The 12,738-nt window shown below is 38.2% G+C and overlaps 2 protein-coding genes across 7 annotated transcripts in view; one reads left to right on the top strand and one right to left on the bottom strand.

Annotated features, from left to right (window-relative positions):
* LOC117146660 lies at positions 1-2,692 on the bottom strand. 2 transcript variants are annotated; one of them, XM_033313003.1, is made up of 2 exons: positions 1,965-2,692; positions 1-978 (listed from the first exon to the last, which is right to left on the bottom strand). In XM_033313003.1, exons 1-2 carry the CDS (start codon positions 2,355-2,357, stop codon positions 442-444), a joined length of 930 nt encoding a protein of 309 aa, XP_033168894.1. In that variant the 5' UTR covers positions 2,358-2,692; the 3' UTR covers positions 1-441. The 2 variants fall into 2 exon arrangements, with proteins under 2 accessions (XP_033168894.1, XP_033168893.1); XM_033313002.1 differs by lacking the exon at positions 1,965-2,692 and adding an exon at positions 1,131-1,677.
* Positions 2,693-4,505: 1,813 nt separating this feature from the next.
* LOC117146658 overlaps positions 4,506-12,738 on the top strand; it is a 54,297-nt gene continuing 46,064 nt past the window's right edge. For 2 of the 5 annotated variants that reach the window (XM_033312998.1, XM_033312997.1), the window contains exon 1: positions 4,506-4,646. The gene's annotated coding sequence lies outside the window, so the exon portion shown is untranslated. Of the gene's footprint in view, positions 4,647-5,152; positions 5,525-12,738 lie in introns of those variants that run through there. The other 3 variants (XM_033312995.1, XM_033312999.1, XM_033312996.1) reach the window with 2 other exon arrangements.

Genomic DNA, 12,738 nt, shown 5'->3' with positions numbered 1-12,738 from the left:
TTTAAAATGAATAACAACTGGTTCCTTTATTTGCTTTCATCCTTTTTGTTTTGCCCTTTTCTTCTACTTCCCTTTTACCTCATTTTCGCTTTTAGCCGTTTTTGCTTTACATTTGCCATTTCTGCATTTTTGTATTGTTTGCATTCTTGCTATATTTTCACTTAGACTATGAAAACTTAAAAATATTGTCGATTTTTCAGCTTAACTTAATTACATTTTTATGTTACTCACGCATTATTAATTAATGCCATAACAATTTTATCAAGCAAAAAAAATACATTTTGTCCTTTATTATTATGCATTTTTCCAAATAAAAGAACTAAAATGCATATATTGATCGTTAAAGGTTTATTTTAAAATAGTTATTAAGTTCATACGTTTTCAATCGAATTCGCATATGCGAATTGAGTTTTAGTTTAGTTAAGTTCAGTTTGGTCTTACTTATTTTTGACCCAAACTAAATTGGGCCTCGAACGAGAGACGATTCAATCGGCCGTAGACCAGCACCTCGCTGATGATCCGTTCGGCGAAAAGTCGCTGATCCGGACGCATTCGCCGGAAGTGGCTGGCCACCCGTTTTCCCATCAGCTCGCACTCGTACTCGCTGTCACTTTCATGCTTTCCCTCTCGCTCTCTATGCCAGTCCCTATCTCGATTCGAAGTCTCCACGTTTCTACGCTTTCTGGCCGTGTCGACGTAATCGGTGTCATTACTACTGCGACTGCGCCGGCTACGGCTGCGGATACGACGGCCGGATTTATCCGAAGTCTGCGATTCTCCGTTATGCTGCAGGTGCGAAGATACGGTGATGCTCTCCGCGGAAGAATTGTTCCGATAATCTTCAACATGATCCTCCATGTTATCCAGTTCGGGATCGTTATCAGGCTCGGCTTCCGGCTCCACATCGCCATCACCGACGGCATCAATACGTAGCATATCCTCTTCGTGATTAAAGGTATCAGACATTATATCTGCATCCTGAAAGTGGATATATTAAAATAGTTGATGTTACATGATATATCATGAGGAAATGCGAGAAACATTAGATTAAATCGATATTAACTATATTAGTATTATCCCACAACATAGATACATGACATTGCCATAAAGTTCTTCCGTAGATCACTTACTTCGGTCTCGAACTGATGCATATCCTCGGATATATCCTCGTCCACCTCGATTTCTTGCTTCAGAACAAAGCTTATTGGTACCTCCTGTTCAGCTAGTCGTGCCCCCAATGCCACCGATTTCTTTGACTCATTCCTCAGGACTATCGGATTTCGAACCCGATCCCGATCGACAGCCGTTATATCCTCCAATTGCAGTTCACCGGTTTCCAGTTCATAGAGAAAATCTAGTTCTACGAAATACCAGAGCGATGGCTTATAGGTGTTCCCACTAGCCAGCACCTTTCGCAATTCCCGGCGGTACGAGGTGCGGAAATTGTTGATCTTGCGCTTGAGCGTATGGATATTGGCATGGCCATCGGTCGTGCGCAGCAGCTCTAGTAATCGGGTGTAGGATTCCAGCTTTAGCTGGCGATCGCGATACAGCTTACTGCGCACCAGCCACAATTCGGGCATCGAGCGGTACATCGCGAGGAACTCCTTCCAAAAATCGATCGCCGTGTGCGTGTGCGACATGTTTAACGTCCGTCGCGCGACTGAAGCTTGTGCCGTAAATTGGTCGTACGACCGGCGTTTCGTTTGTCCTGCGAACGGCGTCAAACCCCGTCAAACGCCGTCAAACGGCATCAAACCACGTCAAACGCGATTCAACCAGATTCTATGCATACACACACTCTTAATTATTATGCTATCTATATTTATATCTATATTTATATATTATATATATATGTATATTAATCTAGCTATTTAAAAATTGTACTTAATTTTTACAATTATTCTATAAAGATGTATGATATCTTAGCATTTGCCTTGGACTGCATTGCAGTCGTAACTCACCTGAATGCTGGTCTCGTCGAGACTATCGTCCACGTTCTCGGATTTCACCCTGGCCGGCGATTGAATGTTGAGTACCGGCTTGAGGAAGTCCATCAGATGAAACCACCAGAGGCGCGTCTGGTAGCCATTGACGGATTCCTGTACCTTTTTGAATTCACGACGATAGCAGCAGCGCAGCGAGTTTATCTTGCGCTTAACATCCTGAATGGAACAGTTGCCGTTGACGCGGCGCAGTATCTTCAATAGCTCCTGATAGCCGGGCTCCTTCTTCTGCTTCGATAGGTAATCGGGACTGCTGCTGTCCCACAGGGCGGTGAAGTACTGATAACAGCTGATGAACTCCTCCATGATTTCGGGCTCATCGTACAAGCTTATGGCGCCCATGTGGGACATTTAGTAGTCTGTTTTTTGTATTTTTCTTCCTTTTGTTGTTAACTTTAGTTTGAACGCACGTTTTCACGCTCGATTCGACGGACTGACGTTGAATGATAGCGAATGACAAAGTCGCAATTGGTATTATACAATTTTCGGTATGATGTTGTTATTTCATTTGCTCATTTCGCTCGTTTGCTGTATGATGCGGCGTGTCATGCAAGTGCAACGTGTGCGAGCGGCCCTTTTGATGTCCACGCTCTGCTTCGGCTTGTGGCTCTTTTGTTATTTACGTATGTTTGTTAAGAAAATGTCACTGTTCCAGCATTTGCTTGCTGGTTTGCTTCTTTTTTTGCTTTTGTTGCTCTCCTATGCCGTAGAGCGCGCGCGACGTTGTCACTTTTCAGTTCGCTTCGAACATGTTGCGACGTTGCGGCTTTTGTGTGCTCTGCTGCTCGATTTATTTCGCACTGAAAAGCGGCAACGTCGCGCGACCGTCGAGCGAAATGAATTGGAAAAAGCGAAAAGCTTAGAAAAAATGTTGCAAGTCTTCTTCCGCCGGCCGGTTGCAAACAACAACAACAGCAACGAATAGGGGAGCTGGTGAAGGGGAAAAAGAGGAAGGGAGAGGGCCAAAAACCGTAACAAAAACAAAGCAAATTCAAAACAAAAAACGCTTAAAAGAAATGTATGAAAATCTATGTACATTTTTGATCGATTTATAGATTATATACATATGTATTTACATATGTCGCAATCTTTAAGCTTATAAATTAGGCTACTTATATTTAAAGGCATCATAGCTGCAGTGCAATCATAATTAATTGCTTGAAATTAACCAAATTACAGTTGAGAATATCTTTCCATTAATTTTGGCCAAATCGGTTTGATCAGTGGCAGCGAACTTGCAACCGAATTGAGCGATTACAGGTAAATCGCACGTGTGTGTTCGACTCAATTTTTTTGCCCCGTTTAGGCTGGCCGTTGCCCTCTTCCCACCTGCCGCCCACCAACCGCCCCCCGTGACCCCGCATAACCCCGCCCGCTTTTCCAACCGCCTGCGCTCAGCGCATTTCACTTTCACTGCAAATTGGCAAGTGACAAAAAAAAAACGCAAAAACAGAAAAACAAAAGCAAAAGCAACAGAAACAAGACAGCAGAGGAAAAACAAAACACATGAACGTAGACGAATGAAAATTATCAAAGGGTTGTGGAGAGGGGGAGGGGTGGGGGCACATACGCAACGAACGAAAATCAAACCATTGAAAATGCGCACTTTTCCGCTTATCAAACGTTTTTCACGGGCTACGATTTTCGCGCAATGTTTTCCACAATTAAAACGAATTTAATGCATTTATAGGCAAAGTAAACTGTTTAAAAATAATCAGTAACTGGCAAATTAACTTCAATTATGCATTAGTTTAAACATTCAACTTGTCAAAGTTAAGATCTTGTAACTTAAGTGCGTAAAAATAACATTGTAAGCACGTGCAGTATCTTTTATTTGTTTAAATATGCACTTTAAGGCACATTACATAATATGCTTGAATAAGTTGAAATCCAAACAAAAACTTAGTTAAACTCACTAAAGGATTATTGCAGTTCAAGTAGCTTAAATGAATCAAATTTTTACTCAATACTAGCAGTTGATTGTAGTTTGTTGGCTAAATTGCATTAATACTGCAGTTACTCCAGGTTCTATCTGGTTTTGAGTGCTTTTAAATACATTTTATTTATTAAAAACATTGATTAGCATTCTCAATTGACCTGTGCCACATAATACGGGATGCCATTGTGTCGGCTCGACGAAGCGGTTGCAAGCGGTTGCCAGCGGTTGCAAACGGTTGTGAACGGTTGTGAACGGTTGTGAGTGGTTCGCTGCTCGACGTCGAACGCGACGCAACACGGACACGCTGTCCCTCTCGTTCTCGTACTTTTTCACTCGCCGAAGATCATTTAATACTGGACTTTTTGGCTATTTTAATATTTTGCATTTTCCAATGCCCATTATTTTCATTCAACTTTGCAACGCGCACCATGCACATGCATATGTGAACGTGCATGAACAGAACCGAAACGCGATGGGTGCGAGCACGAACACGACAGCATCTGCCGCGGTTGCGGTTCGCTCTGCCGACGTCGCTGCCAGCGGCGCTGCCCGCTAGTCGTTGGCCGTTGCTGATGCCGTTTTTAAATGACTAAAAACTCGGGTGTGCGATGCGCGCTGAGCATGTGAAATTGACAACGTTTGCGCCAGATAACATATACGTCGCGAATTTATTTATAACAAATTCACGAAAATTAACCGAGGTAAATGTGCAACGCAATGCGTTCGAAAAAATAACGAACCAAATGCCATATTCATATATATATGCGATAATATATATATATATATATATGGAATACATTCGTGCGGTTTTCTCTATGCGTACGTGTGTGTGTGTGGCTCTGTGTGCGTGGGTGTCGGTGTGTGCGTGTGTCGCTGTGCCAGCAAAGAAAATGCGAAAAAAGGAAGCAGTAAAGCTGCAATAAAATGCAATCGAAAAAATTAAAGAAGAAAAATTAAAAAGAAATATATCAAAAATTGCGTCGCGATTTTTTTTCTCGCTTCTCACCACCGTCTTGCTTGCTCTCTCGCTCGCTCTCTCGCATTAAAGTGGAAAAATTTCTAAACGTGTTTGTGTGCGTGTGTTCTAATTTTTTGTTGTTTAATACATTTAACAAAAAAAAGTCAATAAAGCAAAGTCGCATACACACACACACGTACGCACAAACACACATACACGCAACAAAAAGAAAAAAAAAAAATGAAAGAAATGCAAAGAAAAAACATTTTTTTTGGGCCCGACAACGCCCTGTGCTAAAAAAAATATTATCAAATATAAAATAATCGTTATTTGCTTGATAGAAGGAGAAATACATATGTTTATAAATAAATAAAATATGAAATTGTATTGTATGGCATACAAAGTTAACTTTTTTTTATAGTTACGTTACCGAAAATGCGAAAGAAAATGGATAGAAATAAGCTATCGCGGTTTTTGTGCCGATTTCCAAGGAAATGCAAATAAAATGAAAAATTGCAATTGCAATTGAAATTCAAAATAAGTTAAGGGAGAAAAACTGATTTTCATGGATTCTCACGGATTTTCATATCGCGGATTTAATCATCATTCGCCGTCCATCGGGTAAGCCTAAGTATTTCATAATTTAATGCGTGAATACTTAGTACCGTTAGTTTGTATTGGTGAAATTAGCAAAGGAATAAACTTTATTTGCAAAATTTAATGAAGCTTCGTTATCCATCAATTAAACTTAAATATACTACAAAAGTATTAATTAGTAAAAGAGATAATATTCTTGTTTTTGTAGAAAATAGAAGAATATGGTTTATAGTTCAAGTTTGAATTTATAAAGAAATACAAATAATACAAAAGTATGTTATAAATAATGAAATATACAAGCTTTTCTTCATTTTTGCCATGTGTTCCACTTTATTTAAACAAAAACAAAGAGTAGGTGGAAAATGAATAGAACCAAAGACTTGCCATTAATTTTCTAATAATACTGTGGTTAGTATGTTTCTATATCGCATCGTACATAATATTGTTTTCTAAATGAGGCAGTTAGTGATGCATGTATTTTGAAGCTGAATTAGAACTTCTTTCGAAAACATGTAGTAACCCCGAAATTTATCGTTCCAACTGGTTTGCGAACATCATCCCCAGTAGAAACCGAAATCGAAATGGGGTTCTTAAAGTCCTCGATCTGGTTCTTCAACTCGGGTTGAATTCGTTTTTGAAATTCCATGTGATCTCTTTGATTTCTTTGTCTTCTACTTCTTCTTCGTTTATACAAACGTGTGGCGCCAAAAAATCAAGTATTTTCCATATTTTGTGTCTATTTTTTGATGTTTCTCTGGTTCCTTCGCCATATATGTGGCATATATCTCCATACATTTGTAGTTTAAGCTATTTATACCTTTCTTGGCTTTGCCTCTATACATTTATTCGAATCTTTCATTAGCATTTGAATTATGCAAATATGACTTGCGTTCTTTATGTCTGTTTCACTAATTTCTTTTCTCCCGTTCAAATGTGAATAGCTACATCACATGTTTGTATGTATGTGTATATATGTTTATACGTCTATATACATATCGTATATAGATGAGGTTTACGTGGCCAGTCTCTTCTAAATTTGTTGTCTTCTTGGCTTTCTGTTATTTTACATATATATTTTTGATATACGTAGAATTTCTTGTTAAACCGGTTTTTTTTTTAAGCTTTGTTCACCATATTTTATTTGTTGACACACACAAAAAGTAACTACATATACACATATTACAGTATAATATATTTAAAGGGTTTAAACAATAAAAACGGAGTTCAATGAAATAAATGTTTAATTTTAAAAATTCCCCAAAAATTTTGTTTTTTTTTTAATTTTTGTACACAGAATGATTGTTTTTAGTTACAATTTTTTATGACGGTTAAAACTATAATTTGAAGCACAACTGTATGTTTGTACGTCTCATGGATTTTCTTGTTTTTGTTTTTGCCGCTTTCGTGTTCATTTAAATGCAATCGCAATCCGCATATTGATTTTTCCTCCTTCAGAAAGACAACAAAAACGGGAAAAAACAGAGTTGGGAAAAAAAGAAATGCGCAACACGAAAAATATAAAAAAAATATTCACGTACAAATGAAGTTTGGCAACCTTGCTTTTATTTTACGGATGACAAGAGGAGATCAAAGGAGAAAATAGAATCGCAGAGAACAAGAAATTACCGTTCTTGTGTTTAGACACTCACCTTAACCCTTTGATGGCCAATATTTTCTAAGGTTAGAGCTGAAAAACATGTGGCTGTAAATATTGAAATACTGAACTATAAGTATTTCAAAAGTTTGGATTTTTACCATTTGCCATTGGTTAAAAATCAATAGCGCTGTAAAATGCGCATTCAATTCAATGCTCAAATCAAAAATACTGCAACTGTAAATGCGAAATAACGAGGGAAAGAAGAAAAAGGCTACTGAAAACTGTCACTTGACATTTTAATGGAATTTTTGTGTTTGCCAGCGGCAAAAACCATAAAGCACAAATGTACAAAAAATGAAAAAGAAACAAAAGCAATACAAAAGGCACAAACGAAACAAGGCACAGCGCAAAAGTCGAAGTTTATATCAATAATTTGTATTTTTTTCCCGCCAGCAAAAATGTAGATCATTCCTCCACAAATACTTACACACATTTACTTATTATTTGTTGTTCTATTTGTTCTTTTTCCCCCGCCCATAATTCCATGCTGCAAACTTTGAACATGTGAAAGTAATTTAAAAGCAAATTCTTTGCTCTTGTTCTTATCTCGCAAGTTTCTTATCTGCCCTTCTTCGCTCTGCTCCCCCCCATTCGTTCCGTCGTTTTGCTCTTTGCTTCTGCCGCTCTTTCGCACTATCTCCACCCCTCGAATGTTCTTGAACCTGAAAGAGAAAGACCAGAAGAAACAGACTATATGGAACTGGAAAGCTTCAGAAGAATCACTGCAGATTTGCCTGCTGATTCATCTCATCTATCGTTGTGTTCCAAAGTCTTTTGGATCGCCAAGTATTTACACACATACGTACATATGTATATATTTTAGATATATCAGATTTAAAAGGATTTTTTAAATTGCATGCATATTAAAGTCTGAAGAATGTTCAAAGATTTGCCTGCTGATTTCTTGACTTCTCGGATTCAGATCTTATATAAAAGCTTGAAAATTCTCCATAATAGTTTGTATATATTCTGTACTGTTAATTGTTTATAAAAATCAATGGCTTTTCCATGAAGACTAAACAAAAACATGTTGACTATCAAATTGCATTCAAAGTGTCTAGTCAGGGATATTTAAAGCCCTTTCATTATTTGAACTGAAATTTCAGCAGAAGAATTCGGAATTCTGCGCAGATTTGTTTTCGCAAAACGACAAAACTGAAGAAACCACATGTGCGGCATATGCGGTTAATATTGCAATATATTTATTATTATTTTTGCGTTGCACTATTTCAAATTGCAACGTGCGTGTCTTTCCCTTTTTTTTTTTTGTTTTTTGGTTGGGCAGATATTTGCGTGTTTTCGCGAAAAAAGGAACACTCGTATGTACATACATATGTATATAAATACAAAAAAAAAAAAACAAAATTAATGCAACCTACGGTGGAAACTTTGAGGTGAAAAACACGTTTTCCCGGGCAAAAACAACAAGCACAGTAGTAACTGATAAAGCACACGCAGGCCACAAAAACAACATGCACACTGGCGGGAAAATAGAAATATGTACAGCTGAGGATGAAATAATGGTTGTTAGTATTCATTTATTAAAAACAATTGAAATTTTGAATTATTTGCATATACAATTGGAGATTTTAGACATTGGAAATGCCCCTTATCCTATATAATAAAATTAATTGTTTAACTATCAATACTTTTATAATACTCTTCGAAATATCTTTAAAAAAAACATCTTATATTACTTACTCTTACTCCTTACTTTATTTGAAAATGTAAAAATAAAGTTTTTTAACACCTTTTGATTATCTAAAAACCTAAAATCATACCTGCATATGTGGTTAAATCAAATTGGAATACTCTTCTATTTTTATTAAACGGTGCATATTTTTGCGGCGTGAACTGTGTTTTAATACGCCCCCATATAAAATGCCCGAAAATAAAAAGCCAGGCGCACTAAATTAAAGCTCAAAACGAAACGAAAAATCAATACTTTACTTTGGCCAAAACACCGAAAAGTGGAAAGGGAAAAGGAAGATTGGTTGGTCGTGGTGGGAAGGGGGTTTGGCGCACGAGGATATGGCGGGGCAGGAGATGATGATGATGAAGAAGAAGAGGGCAGGCCTAGAGTCAATGACGCCTACTGCGACTGCGACTGCGACGCCGGCAGCGGCGCTTATCTGAAATAAATTGCTTTCGGCCTACTCGTGATTTTTTTTGTTGTCTTATTTTCTGTCTGTATGTATTCAACTGAATGCGAGTGTTTGTGTGGATTTCTGGCTTTTACCACCCACACATGTGCATGAATAAAACAGTCAAAAGCATGCGTGCGTAAGTGCATGTGTGTGTGTGTGCTCCACAATTATTATTATTATTATGCCGCTCTCCCTCTCGCCACTCCTCCCCCCTTCATCCAACACTCTCTTTATATGGGTTTTTTATTTTATTTCTCTTCTTTTTTCTTTCTTTTGTACATGTTTCACCTTGCGCGCCGTGTTTATTGCTGCTGTTTTTGTTGCTGCTGCGTTTTACTCGTTAGACCCGTTTCTACCTTCCCCACCACACCCCTCCAACACTCGTTCAACCTCTTTATCGTGCTCTCCTCGCCTCGCCTCTCTCTCCGTAGGTCTTCTATCATTTTTCATGCATGCACACACACACACACGCGCGCGCACACTGAGTCGCTTTTGTTGCTGCACTTTGTGGGAGCCAAAATGCGCTGTTGCCGCACTTCAGTTGGATGAATTAAGCTATTTTCAGAGGAAGCCAAAATAAAAGAAAGACTAGCCAACCAATTTCGGGAGCCAGCACACGAATAAATCTTTAATTTATTGCATTCGGATCTCCGAGAAAATTAAAACAAATTCGTTCATATGCATATTTTGCTGTTAGCTGATTTTTATGCGCTATTTATAGGAACAATGTAGTAACTAAAGCTTCGAATGAAAGAAAAGTATTCCCAAAAGCAAAATGTAACTATTTACATATTTGGCATGGTTATATGTACATACATATTATGTACATGTTTATGTATGTACATGCATAAATAATTGATGGTTTAGAATCGCAAAGTTAGAAATGCAGTTACATTAATGCAAAAGCTGTTAACTGAATTTCGACTAATTAAAAAGTTGCCGTAAAACTATTTAATTGATTTGCCAACTTGATCCCCATTGCTGAATTACCCAATTGTTAAAATGAACCTATAAACGCGTGACCCCAGTACTTTGTATTTGTACATACATATGCACAGATGTATAAACATACATAGTATGTACATATTACCCATTCAATTTCATCGTGTGTTTATGGCAAATATTTAACTTTTTCCTTTCTGCTGCAAATTATTGTGTATTGCATTTGCCTGAACTTTTAAATTGTCGAAAAAGCGAATGCAGAAAATAGCCCAAAAAGTAAAGCCAATAAAGACAAATTGTTGTTGTTGGCCAGGGGGTGGTGGAGTGGTGGGGGGGCTTAAAAGTACAAGAATAAAAGCAGCCAACAATAACAACTTGGCATGAGAGCATCGCCCCATCTCGTTCGCACTTCTATTCCTCTCTAGCTATCTCTTTTGCTCTCGCACTAGAGAGTGCAGGCACTTTTGGTTCTCTGGGGAATTGTTGTGTTTGTATTGGTAGTCGTGTCGTTTTGTCGTCGTCGCTTTGTCGCGCCATTCGTCGTTTAGTCGCTTTGTTGTCCGATTCGTTTTATGACGTTGCGAGTTTTATGTCTGCGCGTGAGTGTGTGTGTGTGTGTATTTGTGTTGTGTGCGGCACTCAGTTGCCAACGACTCTGCTGCCGCCTTGCACTTGTTGTTGCTGTTGCGTCACCCGCACTCTTTACCCACACACACACGAACGTTCCTGCGCACGATGTCTCTTTAGTCCCTCTCCACCTACCCACCTACCCCGCTGCTATCATCCTCGTTTCACATCCACACTTCCTCTTTCCATTCCATTCGCCATGCCGCCTACTGTTTGTATTGGCACACGCATACTTATAGACGCATACACATGTATGCATGCACAGCGGTGTGCGCAATAATAGCACCTGTGTAATTGCCGTTATTTCATTTTGATCAAATTGCCCCAATCAAATAATTTACATATTTGATTTACTTGCGCAACCCTAGTTATTTAAATATTCGCAATTGCACTGAAAATACGAAAAGAAGTATTGTTGACGCAAATATTATTTATATAAGATACATTCCTAAAAATGTAAACTTGATATGCTACAAATACTAAATAACTTTTATTTTGAATTTGGAATTGAGAGGGTGAAAGAGGCAAGAATTAAAGAATAGCACGAAACTTAATTGCAAATTCCCCACGAATGACTTGCACATTTTTCATCTAACAATTCGGGCGCCACTGTGCGTTCCGCGTTTGTATTTAGTATGTACGTACGTGTGAATGTATGTGTGTTCTCTGTTTTTGCTCAACCTCAGCACAGCAGTGGCCTCCCCACTTCTACCACCACTCCTTGCCCGATCCATCGTTTCCCTTTCATCCTTTCGTCCCTGCACCCCCTCTTGGCCTGTCTTCTGTGCTCCATTACTGCTTGCTTTATTTGCTATCGCTCTCTCGCTCTGTCTTCCGCTTGACTTGTGCGCAGATCCCCCCCGTTTTGCCGTCTTGCTTGCGCGCATTGGCACTCCGCCGCTCCAGTGCCTTATCTGCTTCTCCCTCTCGCTCTTAAACATGTGCCTCGGCATCGTTTTCGTCTTCTTCTTTAAGTTGGTTTCTTCAGTGTACTGTGCGCACTCGATACAATGAGCGCTCCAGAAGCAATATTTTGAAACTTTAATATTCTGTCCTAATATATTATCATGAATTTATGTTAGTTATAATTTATTGTCAACTATTTTAAGATACAGTTGCTAGTATCAATAAAGTAAATTCGTATATCTGTACCTACATACACTATTACTATATATCTTAATTAAATTTTCAACATAGCGTTTCATGCTCTTGCTTTTGGAGTGCTTACTGTGGTTTCTTTTGTGTGCTATTATTATTATTATTATAATTCTGCTCTGCTGGCTTTTTCTTGTTTCTTTTTTTTGGGTTTTTTTCATGCTTTTACGTTTCTGTTTTTCCTATTTTCATTTATTTTTGTTCGTATAGTTTTTAAGCTTCTTTTTTTTTCCTCGCACATACATACATTTGTACATATATATTTCCGTCGTCTGCTGTTGTATGTGTGTTGTTATTTTTATTAATTTGTTTGCGCTGGGGCTGTTTTTTGCTTTTTTGCTTTTGTGCTTCTCTGCTTTTTGCCTTTTGCCATGCTGCTTGTGAAATTCGGCAACAGCGCTGCATTAATCTTACGCGTGCTTAAGTTTTTTTCCCTCCCCTTGCCCATTCCACGGTCCTGCCTCTTTATTCTTTTTTTTCTCGCCCCGTGAAGTTTGGCAACTGTGCTTTCGTCTGCTTCGCTGAGTTTTTTTTTTTCTGCGCTCTTTGTTGTTTCTCGTTTTCTACTTCTATTTCACTTTATACTTTACTGAAATTTCGTGCTTAATTTTCACATCTTAAATTCGAATTCAATTTTCGTGGTGTGAATTTAATTTACCATATTTGTATATTTGTATTTCTCGCATTCTCCGCTTTGTTTTATTTATTTG

This window comes from Drosophila mauritiana, chromosome X, assembly GCF_004382145.1.
Source record: "Drosophila mauritiana strain mau12 chromosome X, ASM438214v1, whole genome shotgun sequence".
In the NCBI taxonomy this organism is placed as follows: domain Eukaryota; kingdom Metazoa; phylum Arthropoda; class Insecta; order Diptera; family Drosophilidae; genus Drosophila; species Drosophila mauritiana.
Note: the sequence above shows the minus strand (reverse complement) of the source record. Positions and strands in the feature narration are given on the sequence as shown.